Below are 25482 nucleotides of genomic sequence, written 5' to 3' on the forward strand. Positions count from 1 at the left end.
CCCTACAGTTCCCTCTACCTAAAATATCCGCATCCAGTAGTTATTCTCATAGCGTCCGTCGCGGTGGTCGCGGGTACATCCTTGACACCTTCCGTGGGAAGTTTTTCAGCTGCAGGTATCTGAGTTCGTTGCCCTTAGCTCGCTAGAATCTCTCCATCAGTTCGTCCAGTGTTGTGACCCTACCGTTGGTGTATCGGTCACTGACTGTCAGTGTCCCCCTGTCCTGTCTTCACCTTTTAAATGTGGCGTTATTGAGTATTGTCTGCTCAATTAATACTGCGTCCTGGAATCAAAACATTGTTCCAGCACAGAGGGAGCCTATTCGGATCTCGCTAACTGTGCTTACCGTCTGCAATAGCAGTTGGCTTACGTGATGCCAACCCCGCCCTTCCCGTCCCCTACCAATTGCGGCTTCCGCCTAACGTTCCACGTTTTTTTAAAATTTCATATCAACACTCAATTCCATCTTGGCTTTATCCACTGAATTCGCCTGCGCCACAATCTCAATCAGTGCATTCCACATCCTAACCCCGCCCTGCCCTATTATATTTTTCCGCACATCACCATTGATTCAATTGCTAATTACCTTAAATATGTGAACGGTGCTGCACCCTCCCAAATGGCCAGCCCCTTCAACCCCCTACATCTCTGTCTATGGGAAGATATTCCCCAATCGACCGTCAAGATTCAGAATGATTTTAAATGCCCTTCTGAAATTTCCTCTCAATCATCATTTTTCAATCCCTAGCTTTCCAATCTATTCACCTAACAAAAGCAACTTGTTCTTGGAACGATGCTCATGAATTTGATCTCCACTCTCGCTAAAAACTTCACATCCGTTCTGAACTGTTTCCAGAATTGGACGCAGTTTTCGGTTGAGGCCATACCAACGTTGCACACAGGTTTAAGGAACCGTTCTTTAACTTATACTCTGTCCCAATAAGTTAAGAACAATTGATGGCTTAGCGTTATTTCCCGTTCTCTCACCTGTCCTGTCGCCTTCAATGGTCTGAGCACATCGACACCGAGGCCACTTTGTTCCTGCACCCGCGCTGGGGTTGAAGCCTGTATTCCTTATTTTCTCTTGATGGTATGCCTCCTAAAATTAATACCTTCACGCTTCTTGCCATTAAATTTAAACTGCAATTTCTCCATCCTGTCCATGGATGCAATTGTGATGTTCTACACTACCATTCGCTCATTTCGCTATATTTACAACTTGCATGTTTTGCGCAAATTAAGATACGATGTACATCAAGGGCTAGGTTATTAATATATTCTTGGACGAACGGGCGGTTCTGAAGCTGACTGTAAAAAGTTATGTTTTTCCAAACGTGCCTAATCAAACAATGCGACTCTGTAGGAGCTTTATCAATTAATACCAAATCACTTTTGCTATTGACCCTTTTATTTGAATAGCTCTATCTACTTTACTCACGAGTCTGACGAGAGACACTATTGGATATAATAGTAATATACCGTTATTGATCGTTTTGAATTTATTTTTTAGCCACTTCTGATCGTATACATGTTAAACATACGCCAATTACTGAATGCGCTAACATTGCATCAGCACCACTGCATGGTTGATTAAAGACGAGACGTACACTCAATAATACGTTGCTGGACATCTCAAAGTGCCAGCCAACTGACTCCAAGCTCTTGGCTTTGGAAGTATCAATGCCCAATGTCCAATTCCGATTCCCCTTTGTACTCTGTGGAAATGTCTCCACTTATGCGTTAGAGCGGTGAGTTTGGATGGTTCAATCCTGCTCGCATAAGTAACTGCGCAGGAAGTGTTTGACTTCGAAATCCCAGTCTAACCCTTGGTTTACTATACAACTGATCCTCCGACTCCATCCCAAACCCCCAGACTATCCTACTGCTACCCGAGACTACCCCAAAACCACAACAACCCCCCTCAAGACGAGCCTAGCACCCCACCTGTGACCTCAAACTTCTGCCTGAGATGAAAACACCCTTTCCCCCCCGACGCCCCAACAGAGCCTTCGACTACGCTCTGACCCTGAACCCCCATGAGCAGCCTGTATGGGCACCTGCATACTACCATACTACAGCCCCCGCACGCAAAGCTCCGCTCTACCAGGGATCCACTTCCGCATTTTGCTTCCTTGCGCACCAACACTCCCTGACTTGACCTGACCGGCCTCAAGACTGTAACCAGTTGGCACACTAGCATGTTGGCATCCTGCCCAGCTACAGCCATAACCAGTTGCCATCTGCCTATTGTACAGTGTCCTGATCCACCCTGCCGCCTTGCAAACTTATCTCACCCTTTAGCCACTTACCTCGCCCAAAATACCCTTTTGCAAATTTACCTCGCCGAACCCACACAATTACTTGTTAAACACGTTGAAAAGCTGTTTAAATGCTGCACATCTTTCCATCGATCCAGTTGCACCTGACAGGACACAGCAGCGACTGCCCAAAAAACGGGGTAGGAGTGCGGTTTCGTCGATAGAATCCCTGCAGTGCAGAAAGACGCCTTACGGCCCAGCGAGTCTGAACCGACCCTGTGAAATAGCACTTTGTTTTGGCCTACTCCCCAGTTCCGTCCACGTAACACTACCTAACTACCTACACGTGTTTAGACACTAAGATGCAATATAGCATGCCCGATCAGAGCATCCGGAGGAAACTCTCGCAGACGCGGGATGAAAGCGCAAACTCCACACCCAAGGCCGAAAGTGAATCAGGGTACCTGATACTCTGAGGCAACAGTGCTAACCATTGTGTCACATTGCTTCGGTGCAGTGGCTTATGTGATGACTCAGTTTGCTGATGCTTCTGATGATTCATGTGTTCAATGAGTTTTGTCGGATCCTTCACGGGAAAATTGGCAGTAAGGTTTGATCGTTGGATAAAGCATCATGAGTTGTTTGAGGAAATCCTTATGCGCAGCAGCAGATTCAAGAATCACGAACATAGCATTTATGTATTGGAAAATAAAACATTTGGTGACATGTTTGAGTTCATTCCACTAAAAATGCGTTTGCCCAGGAAGCCAACCAAAACATTACTGAAAGGTCAACTATGGCAGGATCTCCCAAAAGTCTCTATTTTGACTCATGAATAAGGTCGTAATATAGTCTCATGTGATATGAAAGAATACAACACCATGCATGTGCAATTATTTAAGTTGATTCTTTAAATGTATGTTTCTAAATTGACAGACATGTTAGTCTGTTACACAATAAAGCTGTGATAACTTTACCCTCAGATCTATATGATTGGCTCCTTTAATTAGAAGATTCTTCTTTGGGACAGTCGTGCATTGATGTCAAATTTAATATTGAAGTATTATGATCACTTGTTCCGTAAGCGGATTAAAATATTACGAACCAAATCTGTCTCATTGCCCAGTACTAGATGTAACAAAACGCTTTTCCCTCGAGGTGGTTGCGTCTGACTTTATCTCGGGAAATGCGATTAAAGTATTCTTCAAAGTAACCTACCAGCCCAATTATTGAGTGGCACAGTTTGCAAGTTCCACTTCTTTTGAGTTAAACGCCTGACCAACAGTGTGTCAACTGCGAAGCGTACTATGAAATAACCGCCCCTGCTGTTCATGAGTGCCCTTCTTCCAAACCAGAACACATATTAAATTCTCTCGCTCATCATGTGAGCCGGAACTATTTTTTACTCCTACACTTACGTAAGAACTTACGATCAGGCCTGCCCTGCCTGTTTCCATCCTTTCGGAATGCTGTGAATCCTAAAAACATCTATTTACCCATCTCGTTGCCCGTGTTACTATGTCGCTGTAATGATAATTAGATTTCATCAATTTACTTTTTCATTCCACTGATTCGTCTATTCAATCGTGCGAAATGATTGGCTCATTCCGATGAAGCGCATTTAACTCAATTTTCCTCTATTATTTCTTTGGAGTAATGGGTTGATGGACCACTGTAGTTGTGCAATTGGTCATTTCCTGCTTTTTGCTTTACAAGGTTCGCTATAATATTCTACTGCACAGATTCTTCGCTTTGGATTTTTAAATCTCGCTTCACTTGAACTTTTGTATTAAATTCCTAACCGCGGCTCCACTTCTATAATTGTCGGCGACACAGATCCCAACAACGTTTCAATTTAGCCTATCCTAACAGGAAGGTAGCCGCTTCCTGAAAACCGTTTTTGAGCCACGCACCCACGTTTCTAATCTGCTTCACGAAATGCTAATTGGCGTGTGACTCAGGTCACGATCTAGAAATATTATCTTTGTGCATCGGCGTTCCAATTTCAATCCGGATAATGCCAAGTCTGATTTGATGCAATATTAATTTTAGCGCATAGTATTTTTCATGACATTACACTTCGTCTTACAGAATTCGTTCTTCAAGCAAATCAGAAAAGTAAGATTCTATTGACTAACCATCAACAGAGTTCGGACCGTTAGCTCCCCACCCCCCCCCCTCCCCAACCCCTTTCAGCCACCAAGGGATTGCGATCCGCTTGAGTTCCCTTCCACTCACAGCAGTGTTTTCTGCGGAAGGTTGGGGGCGAGAACGATGGGAAAGTCCGACTCCTGCCCATCTATATGTTGCATTGAAACAAAACCCGACATTAGATTTATACATTCATACGTACTAAATTCAGACGATTATGTGACAAACAAATGTTGCTATTCCGTTCATTTGTGCACTGTGGTATCTCCTTCCCCTCAACCAAAATCTAGCCTAAGTGGATTCGTGGGCTTTCCGGTTGCATTGTTCTCTTTTACTTCTGACAAATAAATCAAAGCGTAACAGTGTACGCCATTTGACATTGAATGATGAATGCGGTTTCATAAAAAGTAGATTTAAATTCAACGTCGACTATACCGAACGCATTTTCTTTTTGGTAATAACAGGCACGAAATCCTAAATACTCTGTAGGCCTGCCAACTCACATGAGAGATAATTTATAAGCTCCACTTATAATGCGTTGAAGTCCTGTCGCAATTGTGAAGCGGACTATAACATTCTCCCGTCAGCTATTCGTCTTCGGAACTTTCACCCCCGCTTTTCCCTCGACTTTTGGGCCTAAATTACTTCTATGCTTCTCTTCTATTTTTCCACCGAGCCGGCTGCTCCTCATTTGCCATCTGTCTTCCAAAGGGCAGCACGGTAGTACAGTGGTTAGCACAGTTGTTTCACAGCTCCAGGGTTCCAAGTTCGATTCCAGGCTTGTGTCACTGTCTGTGGGGAGGTTACACGTTCTCCACGTATCTCCGTGGGTTTCCTCCGGGTGCTCCGGTGTCCTCCCACAGTCCAAAGATGTGCAGGTTAGGTTAGGCTACGTTAGGCTAAAAATTGCCTTTCGTGTCCAAAAAAAGGTTAAGTGGGATTCCTGGAATAGAGTGGAGGTGTGGGGATAGAGTGTGGGCTTAGGTACTGCTGTTTCGCAGGGCCGGTGCAGACTCGATAGGCCGAATAGCCTCCTTCTGCACTGTGTATTCCATGAAAATAGTCTTCTCCCTCAGTCAATACAGAGTAAAAGTTTCAGATCAATTATCCACCGCCAGAAAGGCGGATCTATTATCACCAGTACAATTTGAAGTTATTCTTTCGGTATCACAATCAATACTTAATCCATTTCCGAGCATGAGATTGCTGACGGAACTTAAAAACGTTGCCGTCTAGAAAAGGGACAACACATACGAACCATACCCTACCTGGTCAGTGATCGTTTTGGTAAAATCAGTGCGCCATTAGGAATATTAGTTAGTGTGTAATTTTATTTTCGCACAGCTTCTCTCTGGGTTCGGTCCCCGTAACAGAAGAAAAATGAAAATAAATTCACTGACTTCATCAGAAACGTCAGTTTTACATTGCGTTGTAATCAAAAGTGCGGAATATCAACTGCCTATCAGAAGGAAAGCTCTTTGGATTCATAGAATTTTAATTCGGCCCATTGAGTCTGCACCGGCCCTTGGAAATAGCACGCCTCCACCCAGTAACACCGCCTAACCTTTTGGACTCTTAGGGCAATTTAGCATGACCAATCCACCTAACCTGTAGATCTTTGGGTTGTGGGAGGAAACCGGAGCACACAGAGGAAACCCATGCAGACAACGTGTAAACTGCACACAGACAGTGACCCAAGCCGGGAATCGAATTTGGACCCTGGAGTTGTGACTTGCGAGTGCCAACCACTGTGCTACCGCGTCGGCCCCTAGCTACGTGCCGCCCATTCTTCTTTACAGCAATTATAATCAAAGCTCTGATGACATAATTGAAATAAAGCTGGAAATCCGCCTTGAATAAGGTCCTATCTGAACATATCCGCAAAATATTAACAACGGGAATAGTTCTTCAAAAGATTGTCAATGTGTTTTCAGCTGCAATTCACTTAAAGGCAACACAAATTCACATTGTAGAACCAATAGTGATCACTGATCTTAGTTATAAAGCGCAAAATGTTGAAGATGCTGGAGTTGAACACATTGAAAATATAGCCGGTGAAATGGACAGTGGGTCAACATCTGTGGAGAAAACACACATGCTAGTATCTCGGCTGGACGCACCTCAGGAAAATGCGAACATCTGGGAAATAGCAGCAACTAGGATGACCAGGGGTTTAATTGATAACGGGTTGAAAGTGAAACCGTACCTTGATCATACAACCCGGAAGTAAATTCTAAAACCACATTGCAAGGTGAGTAGATGACCAAATACTGAAGCTCCTGAAGTCAGTTTTGTACACGTAACTTTGAAACATCTCAAAGCCAGAAAGTTGAGCGTGGTGACTTTGAGGTGAAAACGATGAGGCGGGAATTATAAGCCTAACAATGAGAATTTAGTAGGTAGAGGCGGCTGTGTCCTCAGTTATGAGTTGCACGTCAGGCTGAGAATTTGTGGTCATACTGATGAGGTATTGGCAAGCCTCAGCAGACACTGAGCAATTGTTTTCTCGCAGAAGATTTGCTTCTTTTCCTGGAAGATTGTTTGGGAGAGTCGCATTGCGTTTCTTTTCATTTGCACTGCTCGGTCCTTGCGGCAGGGTGGCTCTCTGGTTAGTATTGTTCCATCATCTCCAGGGACCGGGCTCAATTCCGGCCTCGAGTACTTCTCTGTGGAGTTTGCAGTTTCAACGGGTGCTCCGGTTTTCTCCCGCAGTCCAAGAATGTGAAGGTTATGTGGATTAGCCTGCTAAATTCCCCTCAGTATTCAAAAGTTTGGATTGGGTCCCTGGGTAGCGGGTACGGGGTGGAGGTGTGGGCTTTGGTGGAGTGTTCTTTCCACGACCGGGTGCACATTCGGTGGGCCAAGTGGCCTTTTTCTGCACTGTAAATTCTGTTTTTTTCTGCTTGATTGTGGCAGCTATTGTGTTTCATTTATTTCAGAATTGCAGAAAGCTATCAGAGACTCAAGTATGTAAAAGTGAAAATACATTGTGATGTCTCAAAAGCATTTCACGCTCTTGTATGCACTACTCAGCTTTACGATTGAGTTTTCCTGATGCGTGACCGCTCATATTTAATGTTATTGATTTTGCATAAAATTAATTATTTTAGTTCATCATTTTCATATTTCGTCAATGTAGATTTTAAAGTGATTCTGGATATGTTTCATTGATCAGAATAACCTTTTAAAAATCCACCACTGTTGAAGTTTTTCACTTCAACTAATTGGGTTATGGTATCAAAAACAGGTTCTATTATGTTGCACCTGAAAATGTGATTGCGGCTAACTGTGCAAAGAAAACGTTTCTTGTACTTCCGCTGGCGGCCATGGAGTGAGAGGTGGCACATTTGGCAGCTCTCACTCGAGACTGTTTTTTTCCGGTTACCAGGTGGATGCTTTGGATGAAGTAAAGGAAGTAAAGGTGGTGAAGGAAAGTTTTACTGGTGATGTCGGTCGCTGGACCCGCGGACCAGAAGTGGGACTAGAAGGGAGGGAGCTGCAAGAAAAATAAACCTTTGGTGTGACGCAGGAAATATGGTGACGAGTAAGGTACGGCCTGATCAGTCGAATGGTCAACGGAGCAGTTGGTGGCCTTTCTGAACAAAACGTTCAGCCAACAGTGGAGGGCTGCTGAGGAGGACGTGCCGAAGGTGGCGGACCAATCAAACCGGGGACCAACCGAGTGGAACTGAGGCTGGAGACGCAGAGCCAGGCGACCTGGAAAGTGGATGAGGCAATGGGGTAGCACGAGAAACAGCTTACCTTGTTCGTGGTCGAACCAGAAGTGGTTCAAGGAGAAAGTGGAAGATCTGGAGAACCGCTCCCAAAGGCAGATTTTGAGAATAGTGGGAATGTTGGAGGGCATCGCAGGACCGAATTCTGGCTCATATGTGAGCCAGTAGTTGGAGCAGCTAATCGGGGACGCAGCCGTCGACTGGCCCCTGGAGGTCGACTGGACGCAAAGGGCAATGATGAGGAAGCCGCAGGCGAATGAGCTGCCGAGGGTGATGGTTGTGAAGCTACACAGATCTTATGATAGGCCAGGCAGACGAGTCGATGTACCTGGGAATGTAACGAGATTCGAGTGTATCTGGACCTGGGTGCTTAACTTTCAAAGAGGAGAGCTGGGTCCAGTCTGTCCTCTTTGAGAAGATGGTAAAGTTCAGGATGCTCTATCTGGCCCGCCATTGGGACACCCATAACGCTGCGAGTATTATTTTGGAACACCTGAGGAGGTAACGGAGATGTTGAGAGGCATTCAACTGGCAGGAGAGGGACGACATGGAACTTTGAAGGACATGTGAGGTGGTGTTGGTTCTCCCTGGCTCACATTTTGTTGTACCTGATGTGTTCCCGGTAGAATTGTATAAAACGTTCTCGGGGAACCTGGGGCCCCTGCTGGTAAGGGCATGCAATGAGGCAACGGAGAAGGGGAGGTTTCTCCCAAAATTATTGCAGGCTTCGATATCCTTAATTTTGAAAAAGGACAAGGATCCGGAGCAGTTGGGCCATACCGCTCGATATTGCGGCTGCAGATGTCAAGTTGTTGACAAAGATTTTAGCCTCACGGATTGAAATGAAATGAAATAAAAACCACTTATTGTCACGAGTAGGCTTCAATGAAGTTACTGTGAAAAGCCCCCAGTCGCCACATTCCGGCGAGGCTGGTACGGGCTGCTGGCCTACTGGGTCTGATTTCAAAGCCAGCGATTTAGCTGAGTGAGCTAAACCAGCCCCTGAGGACTGTGTGTCGGAGGTTATAGGGTAAGACCAGATTAGGTTAGTAAAGGGATGGCATCTTTCGGCGAACGTTAGCCACTTATTGAATGTGATAATTATTCCTCGGAGGGACAGGAGATGCAGCTGGCGTTTGCTATGGATGCAGAGAAGGTCTTTTATCAAGTAGAATGGGAATATCTGTGGGAAGTATTCTGACGGGTTTCGGCAGTGGTTAATGGCTTGGGTCCAGTTCTTACATAGGGCGCCGGTAGCGAGTTTAAGGACAAATCAGGTGACTTCAGCGTATTTTAGATTGCACTGTGGGACAAGGCATGGATATCCACTGTCCACAATGCTCTTTAGCTTGGCGATAGAGCCATCGGAAATGGTGCTTTAGCGTCAGGGATATAGAGAGGGATAGTGCGGCGGGGGGCGGGGGGGATTGGGGGGTGGAGCGTAGGGTTTTGCTCTATGCGGACGATCTGTTGCTTTATATTTCGGACCCACTGGGAGGTATCGGGAGGATCAGAATCACCTGAGAGGAATTTGGCCGGTTTTCCGAGTATAATTTAAACATGGGGAATAGTGAGGTCTTGCCGATCCAGACAAGGGGAGAGGAGAGGAGGCAGGGTGAGCTGCCGTTTAAAGTAGTGGGGACGAACTTCAGGTACTTCGGCATCCATGTGGGGTGGAGATGGGACTAACTAAACAAATTTAATCTGGCGTAGTTAGTAGAGCAGATGAAGGGTGATGTTAAGAGAGGGGGCATGCTCCCGTATTCGCTGGCGGGGCGGGTGTAGACCGTGAAAATGACTGTGCTTCGAAGGTTTGTTTAGCCTTCTGATCTTTGTCCCAAAGGCCTTTATTAGAAAATTAATGCTTTGACTTTGAGGTTTGAGTGGGCGGCAAACCCCCACGATAAAAAAAATGTTGCTGAAAAGGGGACGTAGGGGGTGACCTTGCCAAATTTAATGAACTATTACTGGGCAACTAATATAACCATGGTTAGGGAGTGGGTGGTGGCGGATAGGTGTAGGAGCGGATGGAGGCAGCCTCTTGTAAGGACACTAGTTTAAGTGCAACGTTGACAGTGCCTCTGCCATTCTCTCTTGCGTGGTACTCCACGAGCCCGAAGGTGGTAGCGGCCCTGCAGGTGTTGGCAGAGTGCCGGAAGCACCAAAGTATGGAGGATGCCTCGCTTATGACAGCGATCTGCAGGAATCATAGATTTGCACCGGAGGGGTTGGATGCAGGAATGGTGGAGGGCGGGTATTGAATGTTTTGGTGACCTATTTGTGATGGGTAGCTTTTCGAGGTTGAAGAACTTGGAAGAGGAATATGAGCTGCCTAGTGGGAATGGGTTTCGATACTGACAGTTATGGGACGCTTTCAGGAAGCAGGTGCCGTCTTTTCTGACCTGCCACCTCCGGGGCTGCAGGACACAGTGGTGTCAAAATCAGGGGTTGGCTAGGGTAAGCTGTCGGAGATTTATGAGGAATTATTGGATTGGGCGAAGCCCAGATAGGAGACATTAAGTGGAAGTGGGAGGAAGAGCTGGGGAGAGAGATTGAGGCTGGATTATTGGAGGAGATTCGGAGGAGAGTAAATGCATTATCTTCCCATGTTAGGCTTAGTCTTATTCAATTCAAAGTAATAATAATCTTCATCAGTGTCACAAGTAGGCTTACATTAAAACTGCAATTAAGTTACTGTTAGAAATCACCTGGTCGCCACACTCCGGCACCTATTCAGGTACACTGAGGGAGAATTCAAAATGTCCAATCCACTAACAAGCAGCACTTTCGGGACTTGTGGGAGGAAACTGGAGCATCAGGACGAAACACACACAAACACGTGGAGAAAGTGCGAATTCCTCACAGTCCGTGACACAAGCAAGGAATCAGCTTATTGGGTGAACATTATGGTGGCCAGATTGATCCGGTTTTTCAAAGATAAAGATAAATGTGGGCGGTGCGCGGGAGGCCCGTGAACCAGGATCACATGTTTCGGTCTTGTCCAAAACTGAAGGGATTCCGGCAGGGGGTTGCAGATGTTGTGTCCGAGATACGGAAGGTAAAGGTTGTATCAAGTCCAGAAGCGGCGATTTTCGGCGTGTCGGAAGTCCCGGGAGTCCAGGGGCAGAGAAGCGAACGTTTGCCTCCCTGTAGCCTGGACTGATTTTACTGGAGTGTAGGGACTCGGGTCGTGGAAGCCCGCGGTGGGTGCGCAACCTTGCGGAATTTCACAGGCTGTATAAAATCAAGTTCGCCTAGAAAGGGTCTGCGGAGGTCGTTTACCGAGTTGTTCAAGGATAATTAAGACGTCAGCAGTGGTTAGAGGGGACAAAAAACGGGTGAGGCAGTATGGGCGGAGGGGAATGCCAGGGATGTGGGGCGGTGGGGTGTTATTTATTTGTTGTGAGATTTCCTGTTCGTTCCATTTTTGGGTTTGGTTGTGTTTCATTTATATATATAAATTCTTTAATAAAAATAGATATTTTGAAAAGAATTACGTTTCCCCTCTCCTATGTTCCATATTTTGTGCAAAAGCTCACATTTCCCTGTTTTGATTTTTTTTTTAGCTATCCATCCAGTCGATCTTACGTCGGTTTAACATTTGTTACTGTTCTGCATTGCATGAGCTCTGTTCTGATTTTATTGAGGTAATGTCTTCACATATTTGGAGTCTATAGTGTGATACATTACCATATAGATTATAATGTATTCCATTAGAATGACCACTTTGGAGGATTTTCAGAATAATTGTTTGAAGCTCCCAAACATTCTTGACTCTGGAAGCAGCACAAAGGTGACCTTTTTTCTAATATGTTTCTTCATCTTCTGGAGTTTTATGGACAAAGCAGAAAGAATTAGCGTGTCATCTGTCAGCAGATATCTGCACTGGTCATCGCTTTCAGTGATGAAGGCATCATTTTGGTCTCGGGACCATACAATGGCAAAGTCAATCATACACCCGGGCTTTGGTCGTGGATATCTACAGGGAGTCTTGAACTTGTACTTTTGGTGGAACAGTGTGCTATAGATGACAAGCTATTGACCGCGCAGGAGAGCCCTGTTGGAGTTGCAGCTCCCAATCCCTTCCTTCCGATTGTTGCTTTCCAGTGTTTGGAGTCCTTCTAACCCTGGATTTGAAGTTCCCAAGAAGGATGATCTTATCTTCCCGAGGAATATTGTAGAGCACGGTATCCAGCGTAGATTAGATGGCTTCTTTGGACTGAACACTAACATCAATTGTTAGGACATGGACATCACTGCCGTTGCCTGCTGGTTCGTGGCACATTGTAGACGGAGGGTCATAAAGTACTCATTGATGCCGACCGGGAGCTTCGAGTGACGGATGATGAGTCTTTCTTGATGTCGCTTCCAATATCTGTACATAACTGAACGACACTGTCGGAGATGTTATTGTTTTTTTTAACCCAACAGCGGAATAGAATTTCAAAACAAATATTCTTAGACACAATATTGACTTCAATGAGACGTTAGTTATGACACCCTATGGAATGGTAATAAATGAACGGGGGGTGGAATAGCGAGTGTAATGACGGAATTTATTTACCGGGGGCGCCATGGCTTTTGAAAACATAACATGCGCATTGAATCGAAGATGTCTACCATCATCATTAAAACAGAACAAATTAAACACAATGCAGAGGTAATGTAAAATCAATTCCCCAAAAGACCAGGGTGCAAATGACGAATCCTTAGCTTGAAAGAAACTTAATGACAATACTATCCGCGTTTTATCTCAGGTGCAGATTTGAAATCAAAAGAAAATGGTAGGAATCGTACCCTATTTTTTGATATAAGATGGACTGTGAAGCTATCAGCATTGCAATTTTTACAGAGCAAATATGACATCAAATTCGGAATAAAAAAGAGTGGGAGAAACTCGGCATATCTGGATATTTCGGATCGACTCGGCACGGAAATCACAGTAAATGTGTGAACTTCGAATATTCAATAATTTCGTTTTTAAAATTGTACATTTCGGAATACCTTACGCTATTCTGTGAGACTCACGCTGACAATTTACTGTCTATCTCTGCAAAAAAACATGTATGTTTATTTAACTGTGGGTTCTCAATCCCTGTGAATAATCTCAGTGTTGTTCATTGAAATGGGAGATACATTTATGTGTTTAGTTTTTTCTATTGGAATAACGGTGCAGAATGGAAGGATTAAGTTTCAGGAAAGTTATGAGATGCAGATACTGTTAGTAGATAGAACCCCCGAACGGGCTGCAGCTATCGAATTCAGGATTGATTACTTTCTGGGGAGACTGCTTAGTACTTTTGGCGACTAAATAAAACGGTTATTCGAAGCAATAGTTAATATCACAGAGAAATACAAAGGAGCACAGAATGCGGGCAGATAGGGTAGAACTGCAAATACGGTTATTGTGTGATGAGGCTGCGTTCAGAATAAGATGGAAAGTAACATTTAACTTCGGGACACTGTGCTTGTATGTGAAAGTAGGGTTGGCTGGTGTGTTAGAGGGTGAGACTCTCATGAAGAAAATTGATGTTGTAGAAACCCCAGTTTAGTTCATTTTATTTAATTAGCCGGCATGAAACCTTATACATCTTTCACGCTTGCATTCGCTTGGACAGTCAATGTATTCCATGTATTCGCTCATCTTAGGGAAATGTTTAGTCTCCGTTCAGGTATGACTTGCCTTTATCCATAGAATACCTACTTTACAGGAGGAAACCATTCGGCCCATCGAATCTGTACCGATCCTCGGAAAGTACTCTCAAGCTAGGCCCACTTTTCCTTCCTATATCAGTAAGCCCGCGCATTGATCGTGGTCAATCCACCTAACCTGAACAGCTTTGGACACGAAGGGGCAATTTCGTATAGTCAATCCAACTAACCTGTTCATCTTTGGACCGTGGGAGGGAAACGGAGACCAGAACATGCACGGACGCACGGGAGGACGAGCAAACACCAGACTGACAGACAACCAAGTGTGGAATCGTGATGCCGCTGTGCTAACCATTGCACTGCGCCCCTACATTTATCGTCATGAATCAAACGTTTCTACTCCCTGCAGAGTGAACAACCACAGGAAATTATTGCTGTTATTTTTCTTCTCCAACACTACAAAATAATGAACTCGGCACAGATTATTCTGAAAGGCTAATAGTGAATTTATCGCAACTCATTTAGGGTTACTTGAGACAGAAATATCTGAAATTACTACAAATGTAATTGAAAAAGGGAACCAAGAGACTGACGTGATTTGTTGCGCTCCTCGTTAGGCTTAAATGTGTCTTCTCGCACTTACACCTGGAATACCCAAGACAAAGTAGAGAAAATGTTATGACCTCCACTCAAGTTTAGCGAACTATTCAAACGCCGTGAAGAGTCGTAGATAGCACGAAAATAATTATAACACTGGAAATTTACCTTCATAAGACTGGACTCTTTATTCTTCAGATGTAGTTAATTTTACAAACTTTAAAATAAGTTGAACATTTACTTTGTTTCCATTTTGGGAAGGTGGTGGTGTAGCAGCGATGTCACTGGGCTAGTAGCTCAGGGGCAGCCTAATGCTCCGGAGATAGACTATAAATCAATGAAAGCAATCACGAATTGAAAGATAGTCTCAATAATTCCGATAATAAAACGACCATTGATTGAGGTGCAAACCTATGTTAATCAGTAATCTCATTTAGGGAAGGAAATTCGTCACCCTTGTCTGGCCTGCATGTGACTCCAGTCTGATAGCAACGTGGTTGACTCTGCTGCCCTCTGATATTGCCTAGAAAGTTGTTCAATTTAAGGGAAGTTTTGAATCGACCAATGCTGATCTTACGGAATGCCAATGTCCCATCGTAGACTTAAAAAAATAACTTATTCTCCCTCTCATTAAATGCAACCTTCGTGTCCCTGTCGACGTTTTGATCTTTACATAAATCAACGTTGATATTAAATATTTTAACACATTTCAGGGTGTACACTCTCTTGCTGTTATTCAAAGTGTTTGAGGAAAAATATATTCCTTTTCCAGCTTTATCAGGTCCTACCTTCTTTGTAGAGATCGCAACGCAAAAGCAAACTGGACATTTTTGGGCTGAAGTACCGACCAGAGCTTTTCTTCGTCATCGGGTCCGTCCATTGTTCCAATCAGAAAAATTTACAATGGGTAGATAAGGAAGATATCCGTAGTACTGAAAAGTACTGATTCAAAGAGACGATTCATTATGTTTGATGTGAGATATTGGCCCAAATCGTCCAGGAAACGGATGCCAAAGATGAACGTCAGTAGTCCCTGAAGGTAAGGACGAAGACATGGGTGCTGAAGGATGCGGGAGAATTACCTGATTATTCTGCCGTAATGTTACATGGATGAAAACTGCTCTATCTCTGTAATTAGCCAGGGTACCTTGAGTGAGCGCCAAAACTCAATCTCCAAATTAGCCCCGATCCGGCCTGATTATCTCTCCCCCGCACCGTCCCCCCTCTCCCGTACCCCGCACCTCGCCTGGAGTCATCCCTACAGCCCTCTACTTCCACAACACCACCACCCTATCCCACCAGATGACTATTCCTAACACCCCCCCCCCTCCAAACACACACGCACACACACAACCCGCACAGACAAAGAAGTAAGAGTCCCTTGACGCAAACCACCGTCCCCCGCCTGTCTACTCCCCGAACGACCAGCGACAGACTCGACAGAGAAATCCACCGGCCACATCTCTACACAACCCGTTTCATTCCCACCAGCACCCCTTCTGGTTGTTAACAAGCCTACCATGCGCATGCACAATGCAGAAACTTGAAAACATTTCAGTCCTCGATTCGAAAGGTAAGGGTGAAATTAATTTGTTTTTATTTTGATTTATTATTGTCACATGTATTAGTATACAGTGAAAAATATTCTTTATGGCATGCTGTCAATCAATCCTTGCCGTACATAAGGAAGGAAGGAGACACTGCAAAATATAATGTTACTGTTATACCAAGAGCAGAGAAAAGATCAACTTAGTACGAGGCAGGTCCATTAAAAAGTCTGATGGCAGCAGGGAAGAAGCTATTCTTGAGTCGGTTGGTATGTGACCTAAAACGTTGATATCTTTTTCCTGACAGAAGAAGGCGGAAGAGAGTATGTACGGGGTGCGTGGGGTCCTTAATTATGCTGGCTGCCTTTCCGAGGCAGCGGCAATTGTAGACAGAGTCGATGGATGGGAGGCTGGTTTGCGTGATGGATTGGGCTACATTCACGATCTTTCGTAATTTCCTGCTGTCTTGGGCAGAGCAGGATCCATACCAGGCTGTGATACAACCAGAAAGAATGCTTTCTATGATGCATCTATGGAAGTTGGTGAGAGTTGTAGGTGACATGCCAAATTACAATTGCCAGACCAAAGAAAAGCATTAATTTCAGAAATTCTGTGCCAAGGTTTGTAATAGAATTTTGCAACCGATAAAATGTGATTATGCTGATCCACTCAAACCATTTTAACGCCCATTCCAGAACTAAAGGCCTTAAGCAGCGTTCTTCAACAAACAGGTGACTGCAAAATATTAAGCAGAGTGTATCGTTCAGAAAAAAGTATTGCTGGAGGTGAATGAACATATTATCTTGAATTAGTTGTTCGTATATCTATTAGCGCATGCGGGATTAGCCAGCAAGTGTTGCCCCGCATTGCGGAATCATTTCTAACAATAGATGATTTATTTCGAGTTGACAAGAGCGGACTCTTTCAGTACGTCCTGCACTCTGCCTATAACGAAGAACAAATCGTGTTGCTAGATACCTGACACCACACTCCACTGTAATTTATACAACATGATGCTCAGTATGTGTTAGATGGAACCATCGATTTGCATTCACGGCCATATCCAGTTAATGGAAAATACCACTGGTGAAAACAACGCAAAAAGAAATGGGAACCGGCTTGTTTAACCTGTTCTTCATTTCTTCTTTGTATACTTTGCCTTCCCAAGGACGTTTGTGACATACCTGTTAATTTGCAGCTCTAAAATAGGCGGCTGTCGAAGCAGAGTCGACTTCATAATCTTTCCTCAACCTTTCATCTCTGGACTAAATGTATGTCATGGTCTGAAGTTTAGCTTTCTTACAGGTATACTTTATTTGATAAATGTTTTTCCTAAGGTTTTTTAATGTTATACAAAACAAAGGCAATCGCGAGCATTCATTGAAAACAACAGAAATGAAAAATGATACATATACGTATATCAGTTGTCTTTTGTTATTTACATCGGTCACAGCTTACTGTATTGAGCTCACCAGCAGGTGTTTCTTTCCAGCCGGGTCCCCAATATTCATCTCCCACTTTTCTTCTTGACTACCCTCCCCTACTTGGCGGCTGGCGTGCTCTCTTCCCCCTTAAGCTCCTCTATCTTGTTCCTGTTTGGTTAGCGTGACGGCCTGTATCTTGTTATTTTCAGAGCCTGGTTCTGCTGCATGCTTCTTTGATCCGCCCCCCCCCCCCCTTTCGTTGACATTCATTGCTGTGTCGTTGCATTAAGCTACCTCTGGCTCACTGGCTGTTGGCTGAAAACAGGTCCTGGACAACCGAGTGAATGGCCTTTACGTTTTTCCGGAAGCCTTCTTCCGATCTTCGGATGGCGAATTTGAGTTTCTCTACTTGGAGAAATTCCGATAGGTCGGAGAGCGAGTCTGAAGCTTTAGGCGGTGCCGGTGATCGCCTGCCCAGCAGAATTCTCGGGCGGGCGATTGGGGAGACAAAGCACGGGCATGGGCTCTATCTCCATGAACAGAACTGGCTGCTCTGATAAATTGAAGACGATAACTCGCGGGAACGGCTTCATCCTCATGCCCACCACTTTGGACATTGTCAAGGCAGTCCAGAACCCGACATGTCTGGGACAAGACCAGGACATGTGGGCATTGTTGGCCGGGCCCTCTTAGCACTGTTCGCATTTATCATCCACCTCCGGGAAGAACCTGCTCATTTGGGTTCTCGTTAAGTGAGCTCTGTGTACCATATATAGTTGCATTAGTCTTAGCCTTGTGCACGTGGAGCTGAATTTGACCCTATGCAAAGCTTCACTCGAAGGTTCCCACCATATTTCAAACCCTAAGTCCACCTCCCATGTTTCCTTTGTCTCGTCCATTTGTGTGTACCCTTCCTAATAGTCGCCCATACAGGTCGCCAGAGTTTCCCTTCGCAAACACGTCTGTGGGAAGTAGGTCCTCCAGCAACTATTGGTCATCGTTTTGCCAACATAAGACATTTTTGACCTGCACATATCTTAGCTCGTTCCTCCCTGTCTATTAGTGTTGTCAGTCTATTGTCTGTGTATCAGTCCCTAACTGTCATGTTACGCCGTCCGGTCGCCAGCTGTTATAGATGGCGTCCATTGTCGCGGACGTGAACCTGTGAATATTACAGATGAGGCCTTAATGATCGTTTCGGTTAGGTCACACTTCTGTCGCAGTTGATTCCACGACCACAGTGTTGCCATCACGACTGGGCTTGTTGGATGTTTCTTTAGTGGAGATGGGAGCGCAGCACTGGCCTGGGCCCGCTGGGATGTCGCCATGCTGGAGTCCTCTTCCATTCGCATTCATTCGGATTCTAGCTCTTTTATCCACCCTTTACCTTCTCCGCCGTTGCAACCCAGTGATACTAGTGCAGGTCTGGGATTGCTAGTACTCCCATCGCTCTAGTTCTCTTCAGCGCCTTTTTGGGGACTCTTACGTTTCCCCTACCACCCCCCCCCCCCCCCCCTCCATCCCCATACAGACACACGCCCATACCTATATCGTGACGCGTTTTTGAAGAAGGCCTTGGGGATGTCGAGCGGGATGGATCTAAACAGGAAGATGAACCTGGGCAGTACGTGAATCTTGATCGTCTGCACTCTCCCTGCTAAGGAGAGTATGGGTTTATCTCACCTCTGCTGGTCCTTTATTACTTCCTTCACCAGACTGGTCAGATTCCATTCCTTCCAGTCATGGGCGTTCGGATCCCCAGGAAATTTCTGTTGGCGTGTTTAAATGTCACTCCGTGAAGCTCTACACCTAGCCCCCCTCCCAGCCGCCCTTGAGAGTTCACCGTGAACCAGGTTGTGTTTGCAGCCGGAGAACCCTCCAAGCTCTCACAAGAGCACTATGGTTCCGTCCTTGGTGCTTTGTGGATCCGAGATGCAGAGAAGCAGGTAATTTGCATGGTGCAAGACTCTGTATGCTCTGTTTCCTCTCCGGACCCTCTTCCAATTCTTTGCCGACGTAAATGCGACCACTAGTCCTTTGATCGCTCGGCCAAACAGCAGCCAGGACAACTGGCATCCGTGCCGTTTGCCTCCGTGCAGTTGGAAGTACTTTGAGCCAGTGGTATTTGTCTCTATACTCGCTGTTGGAGCGCTGTACAAGAGTTTCACCCAGACAGTGAACCCTGTTCTTCCAATGTGCTTCAGTAACTCCATGAGATACTTTCATTCAACTCTGGCGAAGGTCTTTTTGCGTCCAGGGTGATGATCATCTCTGTTTTTCTCTCCCCGGATGGGGTAATGATCAAGTTCAACAGGCGTCTGATGTTCGATGTTAGATCGACCTTTCACGAAGCTCGTTTGATCTTCTCCTACCACCTTTGGTATACAGTCCTCCAGTCTCCTGCCTAGGTTCTTGGTCAGTATTTCCACCTCCACGTTTAGTCGCGAAGTGGGTCCTCAAGACTCGCATTCTGTTGAGTCTTTGTGTTTCTTGAGTGTCAGCGAGATTGCGGCTTGTGCCAGCGTTAGCGGCAGGGTGCCCCTCGTCAGCCAGTCTGTCAACCTCTCCCGCAGATCAGTGCCCGCATGGACCCTTTGGAGAAGTCCCCAGAAATCTGTCTGGCCCCGACACCTTCTCTACCTGCATGGAGTAAATATTCTCCATGAATTTCAAAGTTCAAGGGGTGCTTCCAGCACCTATTTCTGTCCTCACACGACGAGTATGTCTTGTCTATCGAGAAACTGTTTCACCCTCGCGGCCCCTGCTGGGAGTTCGACGGTGTACAGTCACTGCGAGGACTCAAATGTCTCGTTGACGTTTTCCTGCTCCGCGACCAATGGGCGGCATAGTGACACACAACTCCAGCGACTGCGTTCAATTTCAGCTTCGGGTGACTGTCTGCGTGGAATTTTACTTCTTCTCTGTGTCTCCGTGGGTTTCCTCTCGATGCTCCAGTTTCTTCCCACAGTCCAAAGATGTGCAGGTTACCTGGGTTGGCCTTGATAAATTGCCGTTTAGTGTCTAAACGGTTAGGTGGGGCTACTAGGTTACAAAGCTAGGCTGGAGGCGTGTGCTTAAGTAGTGTACTCTTTACAAGTGTCGGTGCAGATTTGACGGGCCGAATGGCCTCCTTCTGCATGTAAATTCAATGATTCTACGATTCTAGCTTGCCGTTTTCACATATCTGTATTGATTCCCTCGTGGTGCCTGCTTTTTCTGCTGGTGAGCCAGCAGACGGATGGCGTAGCCTCCGTGCTCGTACAGGTGTCCCCGTGCATTACGGAGTTGGTGCACTACTTTCCTAGTGGAGAGCAGGTCAAAGTCCATTTGTAGATTTTTCCTCTCTGCCAGGAGCTCAATGATCGGGGCCTTGGAGTATCGCCGCTCTGCTCCCGCATGGAGTCGAATAGCTGTTACCTAGCCACACTGTCTTCCTTATCTCTTCTTGCTTCGCTCGCAATAATTTCACCCCAAATAACAATCGTCAATGTCTCCCAGAACGAGGAGGGTGAGACCTCCCCATTCCGGCTATTAGTAATATATTCGTCTATGGCCTGTTATAGTTTCTTGCAAAAAGTCTTATCGGCCAGGAGGGCCGTCCCCAAACTCCATGTACTGTGGAGCATGGTCGGATATCACGATCACGTAATATTCTGCTCTTACTTTCCCTAAAAGCAGCGATTTCCCAAATACAAAAACGTGGATCCGAGTATATACATTGTTTACCTTGGAGAAGAACGAGAACGACCCATTCTGCACTTTGAATATGCCAAGTTCTTTCACCATGTTGAAGGACTTCACTGTTTTTGGGATTCGACCTGTCCATGCGTGAGTCCTGTATACAGTTAAAGGGAGTCCCCCTCCCCCCGGCACCCCATTCCCCCCCCCCTCCCCACCGCCGACCCTCATTATAAGTCAGTGTGTGTCGATGTCATCGATTTCTGCCATGGTCGTCTTTATAAACTCCGTGTCGAACCAGTTGGCTGCGTACACATTTACCAAGACTATCGGTGTCCCATTCTGGACATAATGTACTGTCTCTTTGGGTCCGTAACCGTCTTTGTCGCAAAACACATGGTCATCTTATTTAGAGAGGGGCTACCCCTCTCCCCGGTCATCGACCCTGATCCGGTATGGTAGGTCAGTTCCACCCAGCCCTTCCTTACCCACAGTTGACCGTTCTCCCTCAGATCCATCTCCTGGAGGAAGACAATGTTGTTTTCATACTTTAAAGGTGGGCGAAAACTCTGCATCTTTTCAGTTGGCGATTCAGTCCCCTGACTTCCAGGTGACTATCCTGGTGTGATGTTTCTGCCCTCACCCCCCCCCCCCCCCCCCCCCCACAGCACCAAACATACTTATCTGGTTGACGCGCTCCTGCACTACGCGGTTTCCCTTTGTTAGAGGGGTCACTCAACATGGCCACCGACTGTGTGTACACCATGTGGTGAGCCCCTGCACGCCGGGGTTTCCCGATGTTTGGGGAGCCTCCAAAGTGGTTGCTGACGGTGCCTTTGTGTTCCACGTTGTCACGCGTGGCCTGTGGTAGCAAGCGTAATTCCCTTGCTATTTTTTTCCTTTGCAGTGCTGCACGGTGGTGTATTGATTAGCACGGCTGCTAAGGGCGCCGAGGTCCCAGGTTGGATATGCGTCTGTGTGGAGTTTGCACATTCTGCCTGTGTCTGCGTAACTTTCACCCCACAACCCAAATATTTAAGGGCTGGTGAATTGGCCACGCTAAGTTGCCCCTTAATTGGGGGACAAACATGATTGGATACCCTAAATTTTACTTTTTAAATCTTTATTCTTGTGCTCCCCCGATGGTACCAGTGCATTTTAGTGATTATCTCCCTCGGTTATTCTCCAGAATTGGGTGTTAGACGAAACGTCCAGGAAGCTCTGGTTCTTTCTCGTGTATTCGGGAAGCTATTCCTTCTCCCCAGATTTCCCAGAATTTCGGTCACATTCTCACTGGGAATCCGACATTAGATCCCCTCCGGCAGGCCCACAATCTGTCGGTTTTGGCGCCTCGATCGGTTTTCCTGATCTTCAATCTTTCCTTGCATACTCGCCTGCATCCTGACCAACCTCGATACTTCCTTTTCCAGTGCAGCAATTCGATCGCCGTGGTCTATCGAGGCCTTCTCTAGCTCCTCTACGGTGCTTTCCTGGGCTTCCAATTGCCGCTCTGACTTGTCGAGGGTCTCCTGCATGGTAGCCAGATCATCCGCCAACATCACCCTGACCGCAGCCTGGATACCGGCTTTCATCTCCTCTCCATGTTCTCTCAGTTCGCTTCACGGTAACATGATCCAACCACCCCAGATGGAGGCTCGTTCTGCAGCAGGTCAGTCCTTCTCGCTCGAGCTAGGCCCGAATTGCATTTCCTCGTGCATCTGCCGGCTCAGCCATTTGCTTCTCTTGTCCATTTCCACTTCTTATTTCCACACGGCCTCGGGAGTGCTGCTGTGCGGCATCTCATTTCACGTTGATGTTGGTTGAGGTGCGGGGATATCTTTTCCTTCGTATTTGCAGGCTACTTAGTGTGACATAGCCTATTTTCGGGGTTTTGGATGAGTGCCACCTGATATGCAGCAACTCAGCAAATCTCCGTCACTGGAAGTCTCTTATATATATCCTAATGAATGTAAATTAAATGTTTCGGCAAAATTCCACTCTTTCAAGCTATAATTCGTGATTCTTTATAGCACTAACCGCAAAAATAACACTGACAACATTTGAGTAACGTTCAGTGGTCCCTTTAATAAATGTTGATTCTGCATCTTAAGACGTGAGAAACTCCACCAGGTTTACCTGAAATTCACACTCTATATCATTCAACCAGCAGTGATCCAATTTGAGATTATTTGGGTTAATGGCTGTTCGAGGCCATAAACTGAATTTAATTATCCATGCTGTGGTAATTGCTGCCAAATACCCAGTCCAAATGTCCTGGACAAGACACAATTTAGAGTTTCGAAGCAATGAGCTCAACTGACCCACTTAGCACCTTATGCGGCAATACCGATTTACTCATTACGAACCATTTATTTTCTCCATTAAAACTGTAGAATGAGGATACGTCGTTATGCGGCGACGCCTTTTTTTGAATTACCTGAGAGCTTCATTCCAAAGTTAGTCCAGATGATGTAGAGGTAAATGCTTTCATACCGTGTCTTAAATAATCCTGCTTCTGTTTTTTTTATCCAGAAGAACTTCTGTATGAAAGAGACAAAGGTAAACGCGTTGTCAAAACATCCATTTGGTCATAAAGATTCTGGTCCTTTCGTAAAAGTTCACTGTGCACATGAGTGGCATTACCTGAACAATATTCCAACCTACATTTTTTGTATCATTAACTTTAGAGTTGGATGTGAAGTGTAAATCGGACAGTAAGTATTGCATACCAATAAAATAGCATATAATTCGTTCAGCCAAACAGTTTAACTCACAAAATCATCAGAAACGATAAATTAATGTGGAAAAATCTTCTAATGAGTATCCCAGATCAAATGGGTATTATAGAAAAATTACTTATAAAATTATGTTCATTCGTGTACCTATTTTCCAGTCTAATTTTCCTGCTACCCTGATAAAATGAGCTCAAATATAAAAAATGAGATATATAAGTGGAAGTCAGCATGACACTATGGGGGCAAAGCCAGCATTTCTATTCACTACGAAAGTTCAAAATTTAAGTCACCCACTGCTGCTGTATGTCACGTACATTATGATTTTTGGCCAGATTATAAAGTTGACACGATTTAATTGACGGCCCGTTATACACTTCATGATTCACAATATCACATTTTTCACATCATGACAAAATTAAAATTATCCCAGAAATTTTTATAATGATGAACGTTTCCCAACACTAAAGTGACTCAAACTTACGCTGCAGAAATGCGTTTCAAGAAAGAGAAACTCGAATCCGATCTCTGTGGGAATTAACAAAACATTATATGGACATTGATTCGCTCCATGGGGCAGTTCATTGATGTGACACCAATTGTGAAGCGGCCATTAAAATTAAATAGTCAAATTTGCTGTGTGATTGGAGCCTTTTGAAGAATTCGAGTTAGGTCTGACATGAGAACGAGGTACAAAGTTATTTTTTCACTTGCGCTACCTTCTCTACGTCCAGGACATTTGCTTGATGCCAATTTATGCTTGTCCCTGCAGGAAAAAGTGCAGTAAATTCAAAGAGGGAAATGCAGCAACCGCTCAGATACTTCGTCCAGTACAGTACCGATCGAGAATGTTGCAAGTCGTTAGATGGACCGGAAGTGCGAGAGCAGTTGAATTGGGTCGTCCTTGAAGCAGTTGATCTTCACACTGCTGATGAATGCATAAACTGTAGGATGCACGCAGGAAAATCTCTTTCACATTTTCACCTACCCATATATTCAACATCCAAGTGGACATTTTTAACTCGATGTGAAACGTACGTTTCACATAATATATATATATTTAACCATAGCCTTGTGAAGCTTTGTGATGCAGTGGGAATAGACGCCATCCTGACTATTGTTCCTTGTCAGCAGTATGTTTTGGGAATTTCGAGCAATGGTAAGGCCTTCCTGGACACAGGTATTGGCTGCCAGGTCATGGTTTTCATTGTGCTAGTTAAACGAATACCTACAACTGCCTGACCTCAACCTGCAATGGTTCCTTTAGTGTTCTTGTTTCTGTTATTGTTGCTCCTCGACAGTTGGAAGCTAGATACTGTGGCAACAAAGGCCCAGTTGAACAAAATTGATATTAAGAATGACTGAAAAAGATATACTCACGAAACCTTTCGTCTTGTACTCATTAGGATGAAATGGCAAGTATGCAAAATCTCAGAGATAATTATGCCCCATATCAAGTGTACTCTGATTGGTAGAGGTCTCCAGAGAGCAGATAACACGCAGCGTTTGCTTACAATCAATCCCGGCAAGTCGACCATGATTTGTCAAGTGAATGCTGTGGGGAATGCATTAGGAAATGGCTAACCCACGTGATATTGTTTCATTGGAATAAAATATAACACAAATTAATGTTAATTTATGTGCTACATGTGCAATTACTATTCTGGAATATGAAGAATTGCTACTTAATGCCTATTGGTTTGTTTCTG

The 25482-nt window shown here is 45.1% G+C and overlaps 1 protein-coding gene across 1 annotated transcript in view; it reads left to right on the forward strand.

Annotated features, from left to right (window-relative positions):
* Window positions 1–25482, forward strand: part of LOC119975530 (zinc-binding protein A33-like) — a 556168-nt gene that overhangs the window by 98291 nt on the left and 432395 nt on the right. Inside the window, exons 17-22 of the mRNA XM_038815321.1 lie at window positions 4350–4376; window positions 7349–7375; window positions 12901–12927; window positions 16635–16670; window positions 23574–23600; window positions 23729–23755. Of these exons, the coding sequence (XP_038671249.1) occupies window positions 4350–4376; window positions 7349–7375; window positions 12901–12927; window positions 16635–16670; window positions 23574–23600; window positions 23729–23755 (171 nt within the window). The remainder of the gene's footprint in view (window positions 1–4349; window positions 4377–7348; window positions 7376–12900; window positions 12928–16634; window positions 16671–23573; window positions 23601–23728; window positions 23756–25482) is intronic.

Source organism: Scyliorhinus canicula, chromosome 13 (assembly GCF_902713615.1).
Source record: "Scyliorhinus canicula chromosome 13, sScyCan1.1, whole genome shotgun sequence".
Lineage (NCBI taxonomy): Eukaryota > Metazoa > Chordata > Chondrichthyes > Carcharhiniformes > Scyliorhinidae > Scyliorhinus > Scyliorhinus canicula.